This window comes from Cnephaeus nilssonii (assembly GCF_951640355.1).
Source record: "Cnephaeus nilssonii genome assembly, chromosome: 3".
NCBI lineage: Eukaryota > Metazoa > Chordata > Mammalia > Chiroptera > Vespertilionidae > Cnephaeus > Cnephaeus nilssonii.
In genome coordinates, this window is record NC_137074.1 from 67,149,282 (window position 1) to 67,175,555 (window position 26,274).

At 31.0% G+C, this 26,274-nt stretch overlaps 1 protein-coding gene across 1 annotated transcript in view; it reads right to left on the reverse strand.

The window, feature by feature from the left end:
* The window catches only part of NECTIN3 (nectin cell adhesion molecule 3), a gene marked incomplete at its 5' end in the record, with an annotated part of 146,362 nt that overhangs the window by 52,555 nt on the left and 67,533 nt on the right, over positions 1-26,274 (reverse strand). The window contains 4 exons of the mRNA XM_079766311.1: positions 2,301-2,439; positions 19,163-19,314; positions 23,343-23,460; positions 25,498-25,794. Of these exons, the coding sequence (XP_079622437.1) occupies positions 2,301-2,439; positions 19,163-19,314; positions 23,343-23,460; positions 25,498-25,794 (706 nt within the window). The remainder of the gene's footprint in view (positions 1-2,300; positions 2,440-19,162; positions 19,315-23,342; positions 23,461-25,497; positions 25,795-26,274) is intronic.

A 26,274-nucleotide genomic window follows, 5' to 3' on the forward strand; every position in this document is an offset into this window, starting at 1 on the left:
AGGATATTTTCTTCATACTAACATTTATATATCACTGTATATTATATATTTAATTTGCTCTTATATTTCCACTAACCTATCATAGATGGAAAATAAACTAGTTTTAAAGGTTTCAATGTTTAAGACAAATCTAATAGTTGTATATTTAAAAAAGAAACTCAAATAGAAACAATTCTTCAAATTATTACTAAGCAAGCAATATAGCCCATGGCCAATTTATTTATGTATTGTATATTTTTACATCTACATGCCTACCAACATTTTAAAGATTGTAAAACATGTATGTAATGGAAGGTACTTGCCCCTAACATGTCATAAAAGTGATTTAAAAGATTTTAGTTATAGTTTACAATGATAATGAAAAAAAGTTTAGATTGTATTTGGAAATACTTCCAAAACTAATTTTTAAAAGCATGGCCACTCTTAGAATATTCATAATGCAAATTAATATTTTCAATCTACAGACCATTATAAATCTTGCAACCTGAAATAAACAAAGGGACCTTAGGTCATTTTTTTTATTTTTATTTTTGGCCAAAATGACCTAATCTATTTAAAAAACAAACAAACAAAAAAAAAACAACCACAATATTATCATGTATTTTAAACACTGTTAAATTACAATAAAATTAAATGTATCTTGTAGCTTTCTGCATTTTTGAAGACCATTTTTATATATTCTCATACTCTTAAAGATCACAAGTAAATAATTTTAAGTACTCATAATTAGTAAATCAAACAAGAATGTCATCTATATTAAAAAATAAAGAGTATGAAAACTATAGAGGCCAAAGTAATTACAAATTGCAGGCTAATAAACTTCTCAATGAGGGCATGAAATCATATTTTAAATGAACAGAATTCAAATAATAAATACAATGGTTACATGGATTTACTAGTCTATTAGTAAATTTTGTTTTTCAAATTATAGAAAATCCTGAGATAATTTGGGAACTAAGATGAAGTTAACCATATCCTAGTCACTTGAAATATTATAAAACTCATCTTACAGGTATTGCACTGAAAGAGTATTTTACAGTCCTTTTATCTAAATTATTACTTCCTTTCATCTAATAAAAATATTAGCAACTTTATAGCTCCAAGATGTCATAGGTCATTTAGGTGAGAAAACTGAGGCTCATGGAGGTCATGTGAGTTGTTCATGTTCATACCACTAATCTGATCATGATAAAGCGGAGACTAACTCTCAGGTGTCTTCAAAGCAAAAAGATCAGTGCTATAACTGTGCCAGATTAAAGACATATGCAAAACATTTATAAAAACAAAAGAAATCCATTCTTTGAGAGCTAGCCTATGTCCTAATACAAAAACTGTAATAACACACAAGAAATAATGCCATCTGTATAGAACTTCAGAGTCTATAAAAATTATCTTATTCTCTCATCATAACCACGTGAGGTAAGTAGGACAAGTAATTCTCATTTCACAAATGAAGCAACAAAGCTGTTGATGGAATTACATAAATTGGAACATTAGTATTTTAATTTTAAATAAATGTTTTCATTGATTTTAGAGGGAAGAAGGGATAGGGACAGAGTTAGAAACATCAACGAGAGAGAAACATCAGTTTGCTGCCTCCTGCACGCCCCCTACTGGGATCAAGCCCACAACCCAGGCATGTGACCTGACCAGGTGAGCAAACTTGTGACCTCTTGGTTCATGGGTTGATGCCCAACCACTGTGCCACACTGACATAGTCTTTTGATTCTACAGCAAAGTGCAACTTCTGCTTTATAATACTATCTCAATGATTAGGCCAAAACCACTGCTTTCCCTTTAAATAAAAAATGCCCATTTTATAATTCACCAAAAGCAAAATTCTTTAAGGATAAAAGTTTTAAAATTTGATGTGTTTAATAAGTACTGTCAGTTGAAAGTTAAATCATATTTATACATAAGACAGGCATATATAATCTAAAGAAGCAATTAAACTTCTAAGGTTTTTTTTATTATCTGTCTTTCAACTACTTCATTAAGAGCTACATTTTTATTCAGAAGGCAGGACAACATAGAGAGCTATTATGTTACTACGTGGAAAGGTGTCTAATGTAGTGTAGATGAAAAAGATGTCTAATATACTTGTCTCCAGCAGCCCCTTGACAGTTTATTTACTGAGATGTAATTTGAGACGTTCTGATGAAACCCTGGTCCTCACACAAAGATCTAACAATACCTTTATGTACTTTCATCCCTGTCACTTTCCATATGAGTAGCTATAAAGGTAAATACTGACACATACTGAATATTCACAGTTGAACACAGGCAAAAAAGTTACCTACACTTTGTCAAGATAGGATGGTCTCTTTTTTCGAGGAGTCAGCAGCACAGTCACAAAGACAGCAATGATGAGAAGGGCAAGGACAGCTCCAATGACAGCTCCAGCTATGGCTATGGAAGAGGTGGGCTTAAACGGAACATCTGCAAAGTAATAAAAATTCGGCTTTTCAAACAATTTTAGAGTTCTTAAATTTGCATATCCTAATTTCTACAATGTGCAAGGACTATGTGATTGAAGTATGTCATTCAACAGCAAGCTCAGAGGATCCCAAACTTGATTCACTGCTTTTGTAGCATTATACTAACACCCTTCTTGCTCTCAAGATATCACCTTAGCACTCCAGCTTTGCTTTGCATGAGTTATGAAAAGAACTCAACTCAGTCAGATCTCAACAAGGGCATCTATTCTCTATGGGGAAAAAATATCTGGAGGAGAAAAGGATGAAAATTTGTAAGCTCTGACTTTGAAAGGTGCTAAAAAAAAAAAATTCAGTATTGTTAACCAACAATATAGACATTTACCATCTTTATTTTTTTTAAATATGTTTATTGATTTCAGAGAGGGAGAGGAAGAGAGATAGAAACATCAATGATGAGTGAGAATCATTGATCAGCTGCCTCCTGCACATGCCCCTCCTGGGGATCGAGTCCATAACCCAGGCATGTGCCCTTGACTGGAATCGAACCTGGGACCCTTCAGTCCATAGGTCGAACACTCTATCCACCGAGCCACGCTGGCCGGGCACCATCTTTATTCTATATAAATATAAAGATATCCTATTAAAAGAACCAAAAACCTTCAAGAAGGGGCAAAACATCAACAACAAAAAATCCCACTTATTTAAAATAGGCAAAAAGTCATATTGTAAAACTTAAAACGTTTTAAAATAGAAGTATTATTAAAATAGTAGTTACAATTTCCCTTGATTCATGCACATTAATAAAAAGTAAACTTAAGATAGTATCTCTATTACAAAATTAAATGAAAATTCATCCCTATCTCCTGACTACAGATAGTAACACTGTAACATTTCTGAATACCAATTTTTCTTTCCCAGCCTTCACCACAAACTTACGACTTTTAAAACATAGTATTTAGCAGTTAGAATTTCACATAATTCTTAAAAATCAAGTCACCCTATTTTATTAACTCCCAAATAAGAAAAATTACTAAAATTACTATAACTATATATTTTCAAATATAAGTATTATGAAGGTGACATCACCAATCCTTAATGTGTATCATTGACAATTTTAGGCACATTAAATTCAACAACTAAATTTTGTTACAAAGTACCTTCAATATGCATATTTTGTTTTATCTAACTAATATGATATTTAACATTTTATAAATGCAGACACTGCAGTTCCAAAGTTAAATATTCTACCCAAGGCCATTGAATCCATAAGTAGTAAAGAATACAGAATAAAATAAAGCGAGGTTGGAGTAGGATAGAAGCCTCTATCCTTATATGTCCTTGTTGGGAGAGAATGGTTTTTTGCAGCATCTAATGTAGATGCTCTTTCTGGATCCCCTAATTGGTAATGAAGAGCTCTTAGTTTTTAAACTGACATTCACAAATACTCTTAAATAATTGAAATTACTTTTGGGATCCAGATATGGCAAATTCAAATGGAATTAAAACACTAACCATTTTGAAATATGTTTCACCTACTTACCATAGTAATCCATATAAGTAAATATTTAGAAATATTTTCCAACTGTTTTTTATTAAAATGTGAGTCATGTGGATCTTTAGATTGCTAAAAAGAATGCTTTCTTTCCAATTGTAAAAACTTCTTTATTGAACTAAAAAAATTCTGGGTTTAATTGGTCACTTTATTAACTTCATTCTAGAATAAAAATCTTACACCAATGAGTCCCAAGTAACCCATTTCAATAACCTTCTAAACATTGAATATAATCTAACAATAGTAAAATATACAATTATCCTATACTAGAGGCCCGATGCACGAAGATTTGTGGAAGAATGGGACTTCCTTACACTGGCTGCCGGCACCGCCTTCGCTTTGACCAGAGGGACCTCTGGAGGGCTCCAGGGCATGTCCAGATTGGTGCACCGGGCCTCTAGTTTTAAATAATATAACTGGCTGTCATTCAGGATGTTACCCACATTTACTACATGCCTGGATTATCTTCCTTTTGTTGCTCATTTCTCTACAACCCACTATATCTCCATTTGAATAAGCGCTAGATGAGAAAAAGATTTGAAACCTAGGCCAGTTAAATATTACTCTGCTCTTGCAAAGGTGAGAGATTTGGGATGACTTAGGGGTAATCTATTCTACACTATCACTTTTCCCACCATGAAATTATAGCTTTGTATTCAGTCTTTAACAGCATTAGCACAAATTTTAAAAATCTCAATTTGTCAAGTATGCTTGCTACCTATTTCACACTAGTTATTCTAAAGGTTTCCCTTTAGAATCTTATTCAAAATTTTTCTTTTGCTAAGGGAAAAAGCAGCCCTATGATTTTTTGCCCAAGTATACAGAATTTAAATGAGTTTTGTTTTGCTGATAATGTCAAAGTTAATACTATATTTATAGTGATATTTCTGAAATTATGTTAGAAAAACTCAAGTTATTGTTTTATGTAATTAGTCCAAAGATTCTGAATGCACAGATTATAAATTCATCAAACCTCACACATTAAAACAAGGCTTTCATTTAGTCTTTGCAATATTAAATTTGTTAGTGCTTCGTAAGTACTAAAACATAATCAGACTTTTTATATCCTAAATTAATTCCTGACTCTGAATATATACTATTTTTAATATCCTGAAGTAATTCTAAAATCCAAGAAAGATACAATTTTCTAAACATTTCAAGTATGGTCTACTTAAGGTAGTAGACCTGTCCAATTAGTCTTATAATTTATAGCTCTTGGATTCTTTAACTGAGGGTTGACTGTATACCATGACACTTCCTTTTATCTTAATTTGGGTGTATTTATTTCACCTGGTTCCATACACTATTTATTCATATTTATCCTCTCTTGTTTGCACACCTCTTCTGAGGATCAGAGGCTAGAAAGTACTGAGCAGCACAACTGGAATAAAAGCTTTCTCTTTACCAATTAGATAATCTGCTCTATATAGGTAAATTGATTGTTAAACACATATATGGGGTATGTTTCATATTTCCATTTTTGATTCTTCTGACAAAATAAGAATATATTTAAGGGCATTAACAGATGATGAACAGTAGTATGAAGTGCAAAGAACTGAAATATCTGCATTCAAGTCAAAGAATTTTTATGAAAATTTAGAATTTAGCTCCAGCTCTGCCTCCCTCATATCCCTGCCCACATAACCTGTATAGACTCTATATTCAACAAAAAGGACTATATTGAGAAAATAATTAAGTAACCAACTGTACAAAAATGTGGACTTTGAAAACATTAAGCAAGTTTACTGACATGAAGTAACATTACCATCACTTGGGGAGATGATCTGCTAAATCTGAGCCTGTGCTTACAAGCAGCAGCAAAGAGAACATTAAAATTTTTAGTATTAAAGGACTAGTGCATGTATCTCTCAAAACAAGTTTCCTGTCCTCACAGCAGTTATATTAACCCATATACATTGAGAACTCACTTCCAAAACCAAAAATATAGCTTTCCCCAAAACAACTTAAGTATACCACTCATAATTGGATATCATGCATGTCTTATGAGAAAAATGTTCAAAAATCAGTTACAAATCAGACTGAAAAAAAACTAGTAAGAAATAACTTTCATTACTTTTTGCAAAAAATACATTGTAAATAACAAACTAATATTTTTCTTTATTACAAATAAAATATGTGAAAGCTATTCAAACACATGCTTACCTTACATCTGAAACTGAGGCATGACAATATTTTTAAAAATACTATTCTATACATGGAAATACATGTTTACAGCAATTTTCTGAAAACATTTAAAAGCCCCTTCACACTTCCTGGTACATTCCAATACCCAGTCCTAACAATTAAATGAGACATTTAAGTTTTGTTCCTTTTTCCCTCTTGATTCCTTTCATCAAAACTTCAGCGATACCATCATGATTCACAGGTCAATGTGATACCTACAAACCTATCTTCCCACCTTTTATTTGCTTCCATAGTACATATCACTGTATTGCCATTTTTTTCTGCATAAATAATCCCACCCTTTTATTTTTCAAAAGCCTTTTAATACTTATCGTTTCAATATGACATCTAAATATCTATATCCAGCCAAATATTTATCTTATTACTTTTTAATAAAAGTCCTCTAGTTGAGTCAGGTCAGTCTCAGTTACTCATCCAACAAATTACCTATAGTAATCTGTGTCAGGTCTTATGCTAAGTGCTAGGACAGCAAGGATGAGTTTTACATAGTTCCTGTCATCATAATACAGCCCAAAATCCCCTAAGTGGGGCCACAAAAATCCATTAATATATTTTCCAATGAAGCGTAGAGATTATCACTTATCTAAAAAAAAAGTAGGAGAGAGGGCATTTAATAAAAATAATTGTTCTAGTATTCTTGGGCACTGGTAGTTCCAATTGGTCCACGTGTCAGGTGTTCTCCTGTCACACAGGGATTCATATCTTGTCATGTGTGGAATTCCAGAATGAAATCAAGTAGACAGTTACCCTTCACTTAATTATTCCCTCTGAGCACAGCCAGCATCCTGTGCCAAATTGTGATGTATGAGAGCTCATCTGAGTGAACTAATAACTTACCTAGAATTAGCTAAGAGTAAAGAATTGGCAGACTGAAGATAATCCAATAATATAGTTACAAGTAACAACAACAAAAAAACTGTCAATGCAAATATGTCACTCTTAATACACAAACTTTATCAGTTACATTGTGAAGTAAAACCATGGCTATCTAATCAACTGTGATGAGTCAGCCAACAAAAAAACAAACAAACAAAAAGCAAAGAAATAAAAACATCGAATACATTAGGAGTCCAAATAAAATAAAAATTTATGTTCACTCTTAACAGTAAACCTCACACCAAACCAGTACTATGCATGAATAGTAACTAATGTAAGGGCTAAGTTTATTGTGATTAGCAAGACATTGAAATACCAAACATTTTGAACATGAAGACAAGCTCTAAACAGCAGATGTAAAAACTGTTGAGGTACCCAACAATATACTTCCATTTGAATCTACTTGTTTTTGAAAGGCAGCATTTTAGCTATCATACCTAAAAACAAAGTATCAAAATATACTGAACCTAAATTCACAACTTTAAATCACTGAATCAAAAAGTATAAAATCAAGATTAAAACAAACAAGTGAAGCACCATCATGCAGGTTTTTTAAAAACACATTACGTTTTGTGTGTGTGTGTGTGTGTGTGTGTGTGTGTGTGTTTTACCACAATTAAAATATTTTAGTGAGAACGTAAGTTAACTTTTAACATGAAGGACACACTGTTTCCCTCAATATTACTGCTTTAGTGAAAAAATATTTTTTTAAATATTTCATCAGATGTTAAAACTTCCATTTTTGAATATTTTATAATGCATAGAGCAAACTTCTATAGCTGCTCATATATAATTTACACTTAAACATATTAGGAGTACATAATTTTTAACCAATTGGTACAGAAAAGCCTTTTGAAGACCAATGATATAGAGAAGGCAGGTAAAAGCTAAAATAAAATGTGAAGTTATGATAGATAAAAGTTGACCTTAAAGAATATGGTAGCAGTTATTAATACTAAAGGGGAAAGAAGTTTCATACAGCTATTGTTTGAATAGGACCTTGCATATGGACTGGTTTCCCAGCATGGAAAAGGGAGGAAAGGGACTTTCAGGTAAAGGGAGCAGCATGGACATAATTACCCAGACATCAAAGCACACTGTAGTTAACAGATCTAAATTGAAATGAACATAACTATCACCAAGGTTCAAGAACAGACCCAAGTCAATGTGGCTCCATCGATTGAGTGTCCTCCTATGCATCCAAGGGTTGCCAATTTGATTCCTAGTCAGGGCACATGCCCGGGTTGCAGGCTCCATCCCTGGTAGGAAGTGTGCAGGAGGCAGCCAATTGGTGTTCCACTCTCACATAAATGTTCCTCTCTCTCCTTTAACCTTACTCTACAAATCAATAAAAAAAATTCTAAAACACACACACACACACACACACACACAAAGCTTTTGTAAGCTATGTGTAGTTTCAAGCTCTTGATGTAAACTTATCCAAACTCAATTAAAAAAGAAAAGTACAGTTTACTAGATATAATAGAAGAAAACAGAAAGCTGTATACAGTGTATACTATTCTAAAGATTTTTTTTCATGCATGAATTTTTATTGGTATAATAAAAGGAAAACCAAACTTAATCCAGTCAAAATGTTATTTAAATAAAAAAAAACAGCAACTTGCTCTAAAATAACAAAGCTTAGAAAAAGTTAATTATAATTTTAAACATCAAAGACACAAAATAAGGTGGTTACACAAAATTAGCAACAATGGCATTTCAAATCAAAGTAGCTCACAAGCGATAAGTGAAAAACACTAAATGCCAACTTAAAAATCATATTAAATATGTTGATTCCAAATTGAAAGTCAATCTATATAATTTGACTTCTGTCAAAGTGACAGCAAAAACACTTAAAGCTAGAGCTATGAAGATAATTTGTGATGGTGGAAAACATAATCATGATATATATATGATGGGAATTAAATGATTAAAAGCAAAATTTAAAATGGCTGACATATCAATTTAGATGCTCCCTGAACTTTAAATGTATCCTTAACCTGATACAGTCTTAGTTGGAAGAGAAATAAAATAGATTTCTAAATCCCACAAAATATCATTAAGAAAAACTAGATTACACATACACATACACAAACACACACACACACCAGCAAATATAATAAGGACAAAGAAGGTAATACAAGAGCCATAGCTTGTTATAGAAATATGCCTGTATAAATAATTAAAAAAAAACTTTAAAAGATTGTTGTATGGCTATTGGGCCAACACTGGATAAATAACTTGGCAAAAAAAAAAAATTATTGGTACAAATTAAAATTCAATCCAAACCAAATATGCCAAAAATCTGAGAAAGAAGCTTATTTTTTTATAGATGTTACATTTCTTAATAATAAACAGGAAAAATAATTTGAACTATGATTCATTCCCCTATTATAATTAAATTTCAACAGGGGTACTTCCTTTCTTCCATTTTACATTAATTACTTCTACATATAACAATTTCTAACTAGTTCATATATTTTGTTTTAGCAGTATTCATCAAAAGCAAAATCAAACTCAATTGAGATGTTTTCACTTATCAAATGGCTATATTTTTCTGCATTTTTGCACTAATATATTGTATTTCTTATAGCCCCTTATGCTAAACATTTAGCCAATATTATCTTTATAAAACTTTTCCCTATATGGCTATCAGAAACAATTTACAGTAAATAAAACTTACTACTGAAAAACCTTAATGTTTTAATTAATATTAGACTTATCAAATAGAAACATTTTAGGCACATGGTAAGATACTAAATCTTTAAACTACTAAGTACTTCTCAAACATCACTTTTGAAGTAATCCCTAGCCTATTAAAGTTTGTGGGTTTTTTTAAATATGGAACGCTTCACGAATTTGCGTGTCATCCTTGCGCAGGGGCCATGCTAATCTTCTCTGTATCGTTCCAATTTTAGTATATGTGCTGCCGAAGCGAGCACACCTATTAAAGTTTTGATGTATTTTAATAAAGAATGGCAGGAAAAATAAGAGTTGCATTAATCTCTATTGTACTATAGAAATATTTTAACCAATGTGAAAGAAAAACCTAACCTAAATACAAAAATGAAAAACCAGTTCAAAGAATATGAAATAAATAGGTATAAACATGGCCAACATACTATTCTTTCATTTTTTCTGAGTAGGATATATATATATATATATATATATATATATATATATATATATATATATATATATCAATTGTCTATGCACATCACTGATATTCAAAAATTTAAGAAAAATGTTTATTTCCTACAACTACTCATGTTTAAAAACAAGTCTCTATGTACAGTAACCACACAAAAAGCTCTAACAAACAACAGTGCAATGCTTCAGAAAGCCATAAGCATCAGTATCAGATTCTTAAAATTTTGGGATATTTTAGTTTGCCAAATAGCTTAAAGATACAGAATTATATCAAATACTCACTTGCAGTTTTCCTTGAATCCTCTCCAGCCAAAAACAAAAGAAACAAAAAACCCTAACTACACAATAGCCATAATATAAAGGAAGTTCATAATCACTAAGTAGATTATTTTTATTTTTTAAATACAGTTCTAATTTCCTTCAGATTATATTTAAGTTGAGATTAATACAGTATTGTAAATATGGCTGCTGATTCATACTGCATTGCAAATGATTGTTCTAAGGATGAAATCTGTTCAAAAAGCCACAAATTTACATCATCCATGGTAAGAAAATTTAGACCCCATCTTTTTGTGGCTATATCATTGCTGATACTTAATTTTTTAAAAAGTCATTTCAATCACAAAGTATTGTCAAGAGTTTTTCTTCCAATGAGTTGGACCAAAGAGACTTAATATTTATATATCAGTTATATTTAAAATCAGATATTTTTAACAAGTTATCAGTGAGCTGGATTGTATCCTTAACTGACATTATAGCCTTATACTGTTTGGGAAAATAGGTTTCTAATTTTCAGAAAATACTGATAGTTAAAACAAAGGAAACTGGGTTATGCTCATTTGGAATAAAGCCTTAACTACTTGCAAAATCCTATGAACATGTTAGAGCTTTGTCGTATAAACCATTTTTTTAGATTTGATAAGGATCAGAAGGGCGGTAGTTGGGATGGTAAAAAAAAGTACCTACTTTGTTTTTTTATTAACAAAATAATTTATTTAATTTATGATTCTCCTACTAACTTCCACTTCAATTCCCTGGCAAAACACCTAAGGCAATTCTATACAGTCCTTTTGTAAATGAATCATGAACAGAAAAAAAAAATACAAAAACCATATTCTTTGGGTTTCAAAATAGTTGTCATTATTACAATTTTGTAGGATTCCACAGTAAAAGCAACTTAATTACCTCAAAATAAAATCCACATTTCAAGATTTATATAACATTTTTTTCAAGATACATTTCTGGAAAGAATATACTTAATGAATTAGGTAACAAAAACAAAACAAAAACCTCATGATGTTTCCAGTTTTAATTGGAAAAACAAAAATCTTGAAACATATACATACATTTGGGGGGAAAGGAGGATGGTTTGACAATATCCATCAGCAAGTGTTAGTGATTGGTTTTATAATTCAGATTTTTCTTGTTAAATCTCAAGTTCCCAAGTTTATCTAAATGTTTTTCTGTATATTTACCCGTTTGAACAATATCAATATAAATGACTAAAACAACATGGTCTAGAAAGTTCTTTGTATAGATTCTTGGCTGAAACATCTTATTTCTAAAATTGGCATTCCAATGCTAGTTTGCCCGTGTTTATCCATATACTGAAATGCCCTCTCTGTACTATACTTAACTGTGTACCATATTTTCATTATTATTCTTATATTTAGGACATAAAGCATCAAAACTAACACTGTACCAAATTCCATATTCACATGACTACATAAGAAATGTCCTCCAGAGATGAAAAATATTGTAATAATGATGATGTTTAAAAGGCATGTTTTTATTACTCTTGCATGTATTCTGGCCAAAAATACTGAGCAGCTAATTATGCTCTTCCACACATCATGTTCACTGAGTTTACTACCACAGTTTTAGTGCAACAAAATATCTTTGAAAAGCCATTCTACAGTAATTATGGCAAGGCTCATTAAAATGCAGAGGTAAAGATTCCATTTGTAGAGAAACTTAGAAAATAATGCTTGAAAAGGAAAGGTGTTTCATTAGACTGAATTTTTTTTGTATACTAAAAATATATATAAACATTTCTTGAATTAGTCAATTTTAATGTAGTATAATTTAGTGGTGATAAATTTTGAGAGGTATGCTTAACAAACATTATAATTGAGATTATAGTCTTAGGTAAACATTTAATACACAATACCTAGGCAGTTTCCTTTCTTTTTTTAAATTTTTGTACCAAAAAGTCATACATTTAATGTTGACATTTCTTACCTGTGTGCCTCAGACCAGTAAAGTACTCTGCATTAAAATTTAAATCTTGAGACAGTAGTACAGCATTGAAAAAAAAATTGTAAAGCAGCTCAGATACATTGAACCTAGATTTTACATTTGCATCTGTCAAATTAGAATATAAAAAGGTAAGCTTGAAAATCAAGGTGTAAAAGCTTATTCTTCCTCAAGAAAATGTATGAACAATCTGAAAATGATCAACTAGTATGAATGAAACATTGTACATAGTTAAGTCAAATTTAGTGGTTGCTAAACATACCACTCCCTCCTGGAAATTACGGAACCATCTACATGTGAAACTAAGTCATCTTCATTTTCGTCATAATGTTCATCACTGACGAACTTCATTCCCATTTTTAGATCTTCATAATAATCCATTGGTCTTTCAAATCTGAGATTTTCTACATTGTTCCACTGCGTTTTTTCAGGCTCTTCTAAATAGTCTTTCCGTATTAGATTGTTCACCGGATTTTTGTTTTCTTTTTTTACACTGTCTGGGTAAGAATCAAGCTCATCTTGTTGAAGGACATCTATTTGAGATTCTTTTTGCATATCTGAGGGTGGAATGTAGTTCTTGGCAAAGTAATCTCCACGAAACGTCCGTCTTCTCCTATAGCAGAATATTCCACCCAAAACACTTACAAGTATTATGAAGAGAGCCCCACCCACTACACTAGCAATGATCGTGCCAATTGTGTCATCCTTAATTGTTGCCAAAGTTGACAATGGGAAGGGCAATTTTTTTATGTCTTTTGTTAGATCTTCGATGTCAGCAGTTGAGAGATGCCACTGAACTGTAGGCTGAAGGGTGGTAGTAGTAGGAGGATCTAATGGAAACAGTAAAGATAGACAAGACACAGAAAGGCAAAGAATGTCAATGCAGGCTGATTCAGCAGCAAGTTGAAAAGACAGCCCAGCTAATGAATATATACTCATAGTAACAATAGTTTTTCATTCTTAATTAGGTAAGAATGTAATGGTATTTCTATATTTTTAAAAAATAACAAAACTGACAATTACCAATAAAGTAAAAGGAGTGAAAAATTATATACTATGTAAATCCTAAACTATTCTACTCAAAGAAATGTTGGGAGTTTTTTCTTGGTTTTTTAAATGAAAAGCATTACTTAACTGTCCTATATAGAGCTGGCTTAATAATTATCATACCAAAAAATAAATCAAGTAATTAAAATGTAATTTTTTTTGGCCAGTAGCACAAGGAAATTAAAAAAAGACTGAAAATAATCAAAGTAGGTTTTCTTAATATCCATTTTACCTAATATAGTTTATTTTTATAAGATCTGAATTAATTTATAAAAGAATGAAAAACTATAGAATCTTGTTAAGTGGTCACAGAATAAGCTGTTGGTTTAATAATTCTCTCAAAAATATTTTCCTTAAATAAAGAGAACTCTTCAATTTTTAAAAAGGATATATATAGTACATACCATTATTTAATAATTAAAATAATAAAAAAGCATATTTAAAATGTGTTAGCCAAATGGGCTATTAACAAATGAGACTAACAGACAAAGTAAAAACATATAAACTATAAACTATAAAAATGTCTATAGCCCATGGGTAAAATATGTGAACATTTAGAAAATGGAGGGATTTCAACCATATATGCAAAATTTAATGTTACATTGCTTTATGATGGAGTCTCAAAAAAAGTAGCTAATATTTTAGAGAGAACATTCTAATAATACTTAAATATTAGATGCAAATGATCCTGTGTATTGCCATTAGAATACAGAGAAAATAGCTATTAATATTAAAAAGCAACTAAACATAAACAGTAAAAATTAAAGATTGGTTAATTATCAATTAGGTGGTATTCATAGGTCATGTTGTATAAAACTCTAGAGTTTAAAGAAAGGATGAGACAAAAAAAATCTTGAATTTCTTCATTGATAAAAATAAATGACCCAAATGGTAATCTCCTATTATTAATTTTTACATGAGTGGTACAGATAGTTTTTAAAAATGATTGTTAGAAAAATACTAAATCTACATGGGATAAGTTATTCTAAAATTACAAGCTAAAGAAAAATACTTACTGAAACAGGTTTCATCACGGAATGCCATATGTATAGAATGTGGTAAAAATTTAGCAAGTACAGTATAAATTTAATAAGTACAGTATAAGTAATTTCCTATGAGTGTAAACCAATAGAACAGGCAATCCTGTCAAGTACCTTGAATTGGATAATAGTTATATTATATGTAAGTGAATCAAGGAAGAGTTTTAATTTGTGAGAACATATTCACTAGCTGAACAAATTAAATCCAAAAAAAAAACACCCCACAATTGTGGAACTGCAGGACCATTTCTAGTATTAAAGTAGTAAAGCCTTATAAAACCAAATTCACAGAACCAGGCTATTAAAGAAATAAACTAAAAATTAATAATTTGTAAGACAACTCATGTATTTTCTGAGGAGGGAGGGCTAATAGAAAAGTCAAGTTTTAAGTATTAAATGTCATTTTTACAATGATTCCCAAAGAGAAAGTATTACAATAAACTGGCACAGCATATTTAAATAAAAGTACAATCACCTAAGTAATTATTTATAATTCACAAATTTTTGTGCACAGAAAATTTTTAAAGTTTTTAATGGCTCTTACTGAAATGCTATTTTTACAGAACAATGCATATACCTGAGCTCTCACCAAGTATAAGATATATAATAACATTTTTGCCAAGTGTCCTAAAAAAACCCAACAATCGCTGACATTTACTACTTCTACTTACAATGTTCTTTATGTGAAAGCTGTTCTTTACAGCTTTCATATAAATCTAACTGAAAAACGTACCCTCAAAATGCCAATTAAAAAATCTTGTTATTTAATTTTGTCAGTGGTTCTAAAAATTTTTTACCTTACCATCCCCTCCTCAACCAATGTTAAAAATAGCATACCCTGACTATTAATATGATTGCATGAAAATGGGACTAGTGTCAATACTTTATTATTTTGTATTTTTAAGCAATGGACATATGGCAATGCATACAATATTTATTCATATTTTTAAATTCTTTCCCTCCTCCACAATAAGTGAAAGTCACAATTAATGTAAGGAGACAGAAATACTAGTATTTTGTAATCACCAATAGATACTTATTTATCATTATTTAATATCCTTCACAACAGCATTTCTTATTTTTTCAGTCAGACTTTTTTTTATATTACTTGCTGAATGTGTGATAAATGAGTATATAACAAATGCAATGAACTATACAGTGAGTTCTTCACACCTAAATGAAGAACTTCTTAAGTTTCTTTTTCAAATTAATGAGTTCTGCCAAATTGGGGGGGGGGGGGGTAACCCAGTAAGACCCTTGTAGTTATAAAGTATATTTTAGCATAATAATTATTATTTTAAAAATTAAATTGATTTATTTTTTATTTTAGACTTTATATAAATTCTTTAAGTAAACAAAATCTATGAATCTTAAAGTTTAAGGATTGTTAAGAATGTGTGGATTCTAAGTCTGATAACGTGTCTGGTTCCTAAAATCGGTATGATTTGAAATTCAAAATTTGCATAGAATGCACTTTGAGTTTTAGGCAGGGGAGAACTTATGTGATATATAAAAATTTGCTTCCCTATTCTTAGAGAGCAGTAAAAGGTATCAAGGAAAAAATACAGAGCAAAAGCAACGAAAAAAACACATACTGGACAAAGAGCCATTGTATTCCCATGAGTAAGAACTGAAGTCGAATACTGCAGTCTTGAATCAATCACCTCTTGTCCAAAATTTTATGCTCACCCACGTAAAATTATGAACAACTTCTCTCAAACGGGGTTGCTAACTCTATTTTGTTCTGAGTAGAATTTTTAGTCTCCAGTCATAAGACATTCCTTTTACAGATATTTTTAATCATTTCTGAAAATTATAAATACCAATTTTAATACTGAGGTTAAAAAAAAGTTCCAATGAAAAAGATTAACTGTTTGATAATTTACTCTGTGTGAATTATGACCTTTTATTCTAATAAAAACCTACTAAGCTTTATCAGTCATTTTGGAAAGGCAGCATTTTATCTAGGATACTTGATATAATCCTAAGAAGCCCTTAGAATATTTAAATAAACTCAGCATAATGTATTTTATTAAACACTGTGGATAAAAAAATAAAGTCTAATTCTTGAAGAAAACCATGCTATCTTTTTCTTAAGTTCTTAGTGGCAAAAAAAAATACCCTGTGATTTTTCATATTTACTCTTAGGAGACTTAGTAGAGAATGATCAAAAAATGTGTGAAGTTATTACCAGTTACTTTGTTAAAAAAAAAATAGTTACATAAAATAGATTTTGAATTTTTAATTCTTTCCTGATTGCTTTCTTCTCAAATTTATCCATTCATGCAACAAAAGTTGATGAATGGATAAATTTGAGGTGTTCTCACTGAAGACCTACTATGTGCTAATAAGCATTATTATTATTGCCGCTGATGAGAATGTAGTAGTAATTATAGCAGGCAAAAATCCTGCCCTCTTAGAACTTATGTTGTAGTTGGGGTAAAAAGAGACAAGCATATAAATAAAATAAAATATGTAGTATGTCACATGGCAATAAGTACAGTAAAGAAAAATAAGGCAGAAAAAGAAGACAGAAACTAGTAGAGAGGCAAGAAGAGAGAGGTTTCTATTTTAAATACAATTGTAAAGGTGATATTTGATAAAGACCTAAAGGAAGTGAGAATGGAAAGTCCGAGGAAGGCTTAAAAGAGAGGAGTGGCATGATCTGACATATCCTTTAAAAACATCATTCTGGCTGCTCATTTGATAAGAGATTAGAAGTATAACGATTCTAATAGTTAAGTAAGAGTTGCTGATGGCTTGGACCAGAATATTTGAAGTAGAAGTGGAGAATTGGTAAGGTTCTGTATATAACATAATGGGAAAGCTGGCATCTACTTGTTGATGGATTGAATAGGGTATGAGAAAAAAGTCAAATCAAAAGGTAAGTATCAAGGATTATATCCTCAGACATAGAGGAAAATAGCAACCAATAAATGAAGGGAGGAAGACTAATGGAGGAAGAGATTTGGTGGCAAAGGGCAGGAGAAAGATCAGGACCTTAATTTTGAATGTTAAATTGTGTCTATTTATACTTCTACATTGGGTTAATAATCATTAATAATAATACTCCTGACACAAAAGTCAGGAGTACTAGGAAGTGGATCCAGAATGCCAAAATATATTAATTTAGGATTATCACCAATGTAATCAGTATATATGAAATTTCCCAAATTGAACCCTAATATTTAAATTATTACATAATCATAATACATTGAGTCTAAGATTTACAAGTAATATCTCACACCAAATTTTGCATAACACCAAAAAAGTAAGCAGTCCTTAAATGAGTACATTTCAAATATACATTTCCTGTGGCTTTAAGATTCTTTTGTTTTTTTAATAAAAAATCTCTAAGGGAAGAAAGGGAGACTAGTATACTAATATTTAATCTTATTTAGATTTCCACCAAAGCACTGCTACTGGAAGAAAGGGAGAGGTAGGGATGTCCAGAGCTCTACACTTCTTGTGAGATTCATGCAAAAAAAAAAAAAAAATGAGCCCCTATCATATGCCAGGCATTAACTAAGTGGTAAATTAAGTGAACACAAATTGTTTAAATGTGAGGATAGGCAAGTAAATAAATGAACATACGATTACAAATTGTGATGAGAAATATGGGGGACTTTTCTTAGATTGAGTGATCATCACACAAGGATGGAGAATATAACATAAAAGCAAGCTTAAAATTTCTCTAAAATCTCTAATTGATTTAGTTTTAGATTTGAGCAGAAATGAATATCCTAACTACCTATAATAGAATTACCATACAAACCTGCATTTCTCAAGGTTCTCTTCCTTTTGTCTTTAATTTTCCATGTATTAGGCATGAAGATTGCTGCATTCTTATAGTCAGTCAAGAGATGCTCAAAATAGTTTACATAATTGGTATATATAAATAAGAATTCCATTGACAATTTATTACTTATAGCCACACCCAGAAAACAATGTTTTTAATTCTAACTATATTTTGCGAATATTCAAATTTATACTGTCAAATTAACAAGAACTTTCACAGCAAAACAAATGGAATGTGAAATATTTAAGTTCTTAGTGGCTTAAAGACTAAAAATAAAAAACATATAAAATTTATTTCATTAGAACATTTTCAGTAGTATTCCTACTTTACCTCTCAGTAACCAACATAGCATAGTAACATACTGAAGTGACTGTTATTTAACAAGCCAGGTCATCAAAGTTGATATCCTACTTTATTTATCATACACTTGTGTGCAGAGTGTCCAACCCAAGACAAAAAAATCCCAGTGCTTGTTCTTGGTGTAAAGAACCTAGAAAGGCACACACTGCCTATGAAAGTAATAAATTAATACCATTGAATTGTAAATTTAACTATATGCATAGGTCTTAAAGTTGTTGCATAGACATTTTGATATTTCTTTAAGTAAAGGAATGCCACTTTGCACATGTATTTCAGATAGGATTACTTTATTATATCTTTAGATTATTTGGAAAATCTCAGATTGAGGAATCTATATCTTCACAAGTATAAATTACCACCATGATTATAGTATTATTGTTATGATTGTCATGATAGGAATAATTCAAGTAACCCATTTTGTAAGTAGATATTAACTTACCTGAAATGTAGATGACCTTTTGATCACTTCTTTGACCAAGGGAATTGGTGACTTTACAGACATAAACACCAGAATAATTGAAAGTCAGTGGATGGACAAAATGAAGAGTATTGTCTGAAGCCAATAAGCCATCAGGCCACTGTCCATCCAACCTAGATTTGAAAAAGCATAAAATTATTTTATTTATCTTTAGTCTATATTTATTGATAGCTGTTTAAATAAGATATTAACTTTTAAGATATTAATGAAAGAACCAGAATCCTATGTGTAAAAGTCACTGTAAAATGAAGCATGTACTAAATTATGAATTTTTAATTTAATAAAGTTGAACTAATAAAGTCCATTAAGAATTCTTTCAAAATATCAATTCATGTAAGTGCATCTAGGTCAACATATTAGAATGGGAGGTGAGGAGAGAAAAAATTATGAGATTTCAAGAATTATATTCAGAAAACTGGAAAATTAGAAAAACATCTTATTCGAAGACATACTCATATTATCAAAGGAATCAAAATACTTATCTATGAATTATGGACTTAACTCATATCTACAATTTTCTTAATGGGACATCATCTCATTTAAGTACATGATGTGTTTTAGCACTTTCTGTAACATATTTAAAAGCATCATTTAATGCAGAACAAGTCTGTGCTATGCTCCATCCAAAGATGGTTAGTATTTTGGCCCTGGCTGGTGTTTCTCAGTGGTTAGAGTTCCGGCCCACGCATTGAAAGGTCACAGGTTCAATTTCCGGTCCTGGTTGGGGTGCTTGCAGGAGGCAACCAATCCATGTGTCTCTTTCACATAAATGTTTCTCTTTCTCTCCCACCTTACCTCTCCCTTTCACTCTCTCTAAAAAAATCAATGGGAAAAAATATCCTTGGGTGAGGATTAACAACAAAAAATACACAAAGACGGTTAGTTTTTAAACCACCAAGAAGGGTCTTCTAATAAAATAATTTCATTTGTAAGTTGGACATCTGTGACAGTAAAAACCAACTTGGTTAGTTGGTTTTTACTTGGCTAGTAAACTTGGCTAATCCTATCTAGTATATTACCATAAATCACAATGGGAATAAAATTCCACTATAAGAACACTAAAGCCATTCATTACAATGGAACTAAGCATATTATTACATATCATTTTTCCAACCTTGGGGTACAAAATAAAACTCCCCATCAATAGGTTTTTCTTTTGAAACTGGTTCTAAAGGCCATAAATTACTTTTTTTTTTTTTTTTTAAGGTAAGAGGTTAAAAGTCAAGTAAACCCAGACAATTACTATAGTTTGAGTTAGGCAGATTTTCAAAAAGTTCATTCACTTCCTCACTCAGCCTTCCACTATTTACCCTACTGTCCTTTGCTGTGTTGTTGAGATGCAAAACTAAATATCTGATGCTTGCTTTCAATGACCTAAATACATAGTAGGAGACCAACAACTAATTACAAAGAAAGTAAAAACAAAGAATAAAAAGGTAGAATGGAGCAAATCAACACTGGAGAATAATAAGAGGGATGATTTCATTCTGTGATACATAGGGTAGCAGGTGGAAGAACAATCTGTAAAATCTTTTACAGTTGCCAGTATTTTAATTTAGCAATGGAGAATAAAGGCAATCTAATGGTTGAAGAAACAAAAACTCCCAACATAAGAGAACTTTGGAAAGAACATTTTTATAAACATCAGCTTAAAAGGAGAACTATTTTACTAAGAGGACAAGAATAAATATAAACTATATCTATCTTTCCAACTATCTCTACTTTGGACCCAAAATTCAAATCCCTTTAATTCTGAGAAATATAAAAATGTTTTATAATCCTTTAAATTACTTATTCAAATGAACCACACTAAGAAAAATCTAAATATCACATTGGACTCATAGCAAATGACATTCTAAACACCTTCTATGCTCTTGCACCTATGCTACATTATTTATATTCATTGTCTCTATCCTCACAAAAACTCTAAAGTACTATTATGACTTCCTCAAAAACAGACATCTCCAAATACAGACACTAGGATAAGAATCCAGAATTGTATCACTTTTAGAAATACTTGATTACACATCTTAACCAATGACTGTTTCCCACTTTTAAGAAAATGTAAATGAAAAGACCTTCCCTACCTTTACAACTGTATATTTGCTTAAAGGCAACAGATAGACCAAATATACTATTTCCTTGCTCTCACAAAATCCCACCTAAAATAAGAGTTAAAGGAATTAAAGCTATTAAAAACCTATGAGGAGAAAGAGAACAGGAGACAGAATTCATCAGATATTTCAACAAACTTTTAGAAGACAGAAAACAGATGTTGAAACACTTCTGGTTGCATCAACTGGGATGGGAGGAAAGGAGGAGGTAGGGAGATGAGGTGATACTGGCTCTAGAGATGAGAGGTCAGGGATGCTGCTAAACACCCTACAATTCATAGGTCTGCCTCCCACAAAAAAAGATTAATCTAGCCCAAAATATCAACAGCACCAGGTTGAAAAGCTCTGTTTTGGGCTGAAGAAGTGCTTACAGGAGGCACATGGACGAGCAAGCAGCCAATTTGGTCCAAAGAACTCCAAAAAGATTTGGAGCTTGGCTCACTGTACTACAGAAGGCCAGAGTGAGGAAAGAGACTTAGAGATAAGAACATTAATTGAAAGTTGAAAAAACAAAACAATAGACTGCACCCAACTCTGTACAGATACCAGGCATTTATGTTTAGGTGAACGGCCATGAAAAAGGACTTTCACCTTTCCATGGGTGACATCAGAAGCTCCCCCAAAGAAATAAACACCTCTCTACTTGATCACTCTGAGTGAAATCTACTAATGAGTAATCCCTTCTATGGGGAGTGTTTCTGATCAGCATTTTAACTTGATGCATCTCTGTGAAATAATTAGACAATTGAGAAAATTAAGTAATATCTACAAAATGAAAGACAGAAAACAAAACAAAGAAATAGTAGAAAATAGGAAAGAATAGGTAGGAAAAAAGAAGTCTCTGCAGAGGGAAGAACTCTAGTATCCCTAGGAAAAAATAAGAAGATACTACACCCATAAACTAAGAAAAGTATGCTATGAAAATGAACAGAGAATAAGAAAATGCTCTTAGAAAATAAAAGTATCCCCAATTATTTTTTTAATGGGGTAGGAGGTAAGGAGAGGGGGGAAATCAAGCAAGTCTCCTAGAGAGAATAAAATTTGAAAAATAAGAAAGTATATTCAGTATATAGTAAGTAGAAGTTTCAGTAAAAGCAAACAGAAAACAAAAAAGAGGGGAAATGAACAAAAAAAAAATTATCCACAGTTGAAAAAATACAACTCTCTAGATTGAAGGGGTGCCTATATATTGAGAAATATGAATGAAAATCTTATTGTAATAGTTGAAATTTCATAATTAAAGAGAATTATGGATATAGTAAGCTACACAAGTAAAAACAAGCCAATTACTAGCTTCAGGGAAAATAGCTTATACAAAAGAAAATAGAATTCCAATACACTACTTAGCCCTCAGTAAATAATATTTACCTGTCACAGAGAGGCAAACAACAATTACAAAATTTAACTAAAAGTAACTTAATCTTGCCCTAGCCAGTTTGGTTCAATAGTTAGAGCATAGGCCTGTGGACTCAAAGGTCCTGGTTTCGATTCTGGTCAAGGGCACATGCCTGGGTTGGGGGCTCGATCCCCAGTAGGGGGCGTGCAGGAGGCAGCCAATCAATGATTCTCTCTCATCATTGATGTTTCTCTCTCTTCCTCTCCCATTCTCTCTGAAATCAATAAAAATATATTTGAAAAAAGTAACTTAAATCTCATTGGGATTACAAAAGGTAGGAATATGTATATGGGTATATGCATGTGTGAAGAAATAAATATAAAATTAAATTTTCATCTATCATAATAAGAAGTGAGTAGGTAGCATTAAAAAAGACTAAATAAAGAAGGAGCAATTTAAGACCTACAATGGTAACTACCAGAAGGAACTGCTAAAGTAGCCTCTGAGGAACAGAACTGTGGTTGGTAGGAAGGTGGGGAAAGGTGCAATAGAACACTTAGAACCCCTTCATTTAATTTAATTTTCACCTATTAATATAATCATGTATTACACTGATAAAAGACAACTTTAGGCACTTAAAAATTCTTTTCACTTTTAAATAAATAATTTTAGAAGTATCTAACATTATTACCTGCTCCACACAGATTTGAAGGGTGGTGGATTTGCATCAGCATTACACTTGAGATTAACACCTTTTCTTCCTACAAACCAATTTCCATCATAGCCAGTTACTGAAACTTCGGGAGCATCTATAAAATAAATTCATGACAGAACAGATTATTTTATGTTAATGATAAATACAATATAAAATGGTAAAGCATAAACATAGTAAATTAAACTTTAGAAGAATAGAAATAAATTTTTCTTCTCTTACTGGACATAACCAATGTGGAAGACAGTACTCAATAAATATTAGTTGACCAAATGAGTAAATAAATGAACAGTGAGTACCCAAACATTAAGCAATTACAAGCACCTACAGTTCTTGTTATTATAAACACTGAATGTAAGAATATCTACAAATCTATAATCACCAAAAGCAAAATTTAAAGAATCCTATTATGAAAAAAAATATATATATATATGAAAATACATTTCAGTTCTTAATTCAATAATGAGACATGGCATTTAAAACTATTTACCTAAAACCTATTACGGAAAAGAATAGGATGCTAAGAGAGAAGACAAGAGGAAGGGTTTAATATAGATCGGGGATGAGATTGGGGATGTCATGAAACACTTCCTTAAGGAACTAATACAAGGTACAGGGACCCTCCATGTTCCTGTGAGCTACATAGTAAATTATATGAATAGTACATGGTCAGATGGGAGGTTAGAGAGAGACTGTATTAGTCTTTAACTATGCCAGAAAAGCCTGACCTACTATCAAGCAAGGTTTATAAAAAGGTAGTAAATAATTAAACTTTCACTAAGGTACAATTACTTTAGAATTCTAAAAAAAGAAATTCCTGCCTCTTATAAATTCCAAGAATTAACAAGCATTTTCAAAACTTAAAATTGGTACTAAAAAAGTTGCTGAAAAAATAGTACAGCTATCTGTAAGTTTAATTTATTTTAAAAGGAGGGGAGAGATACTAACGTATCCCCAAAGAATACCTCCAGATTTTGAGAGATGAATTTTAGATATAAGATTTTATCTTCTTAAACTTTGTTCACATGTTTTATAGGTCCCTATTAAGAGGAAAAAGCCATAAGCACTCTAACAACATTTTAGGAGCATGCTAATAAATCTAAATAATAATTACAATATCTTATACTAGAAAAAAATATATTTATATATTTAGGATTGCATTCAAGCAAACAAAAAATAATATACATAATACAAATTGAAGAAAATTTCAGTTATGATTAGATACAGGAAAGGAAAATATATCTGAGAAAAATATTAATAGCGCTTACAATTAACATCTGAATTTTACAAGAAAAAGAAAAAAGTTAAGAGTCTGAAAGTTAGGTAAGAAAGGGGAGAAAATTTAATTGGATTCTCCTCAGAAGTAAGGCGACAACAAGGTACTCATATTTAAGAATACAATGGTAATAATATTCACATAGGTATCTTCTCAAGCTTAATCCTATAAATGTTTTTTAAAAATCTTTAGAATTAGCCTTAGGAACCATTACACCAAGTCTAATTAATTTTAAATTCCATGCATTATATAAAAAAAAAACCCACAAAAATCAGAACTTCATAAACCTATCTACATTTATGATCTGTACAATGATGGAAATGACAGTAGAACCTAAATACTTCTCCAAATTTTATTTCTAATATGCTTAATTTTCATTTTCTTTGCCCTTAGTGATCTGCACCATCAGTTTTTCTGTTGCTCAACTTTTAAAATGCTATGCAAAAATATAAAGGGAAAAGTATACATACACACACAGAAACATAAACACAACAGAGTATCCCATAACAAAAAATACAAGATAGGCCAACTTTAAGCTTATCTATAATGATTATTATCCCAATGATGTGTCTAAAATATTGTTTTACCTATATGAGCTAAATAATTCTAAGTTAGAGAATAACTTTAATATCATTGTCCATCTTTACAAACTGATAAAAACTGTTCTGGTTAAATGTAATTTCCATAAAAATATATTTTTTTAATTAACGGGGAAAAATGTCAGTAAGGAAAAGCTGTAAGAATTTCTGAATACTAAATATTAAATTAAACACTGTTTGATACAGAATAATTTTAAAGAAAGAAAATGAAAACAAAATGCATCACATGTTTAAAAAGCAAATGCTACCATTTACTTACATTGTATATCTAATAGGAAAGAATATCGGATGTCCTTTTCCAAGGCTGGATGTTTTACAACACAAGTAATTCGCCTTCCTCTAGCAAATCTGGTTGGAAACAGCTTGTATTGGCTGACAATTGTGGCTGTTTCATTTGGAAAGGAAGTTGTAGTGGACTCCATTTCACCAAGATCACCTTCCCAGTTAATATGTGCAACTGGTTTCCCAGTTGCTGCAATACAAATGGCTGCTACTGTTTCGTTTCCTCCATCAATTAAAGAATCTGGCCCTTTTATCAAGCTCACAGTGGGTTCAACTGTTCAAATTAAAAAAAAAAAAAAAGAAGAAGAAGTTACATGTCAATTAAGAATATATTTATATCCTTCCAAGCCACATCTAGACATATTTCATAAATTTAGGAGTAACTGCATATAAAGTATAGGCACACGCTTTTATGGTAAGTCTTGGAACAAAAGATGATCATGAGCCAGGACAAATAAGAAGCCAAGATTTTATATAAACATTACAAAGATGGCTTTCCTAGTGACAGATGAGTCCTTCACAAAATTAGCATGTACAAAAAATTACTGTGAAATGGACCATAATTTTCACTATGAAATTAAAGGTATTATTACTCTGAAAGGAAAAAAAAGGTAGTTCTAATACTTAATGATTCATTTGTGCAGCAAAAATATATAAAGCATATTTAAAAATAAAAATGTAAGTATAGAACTGACACTGTTAAAACAGAATATCACTAATACTTATTCAATGGAATGTGCATGCCACCTATTTT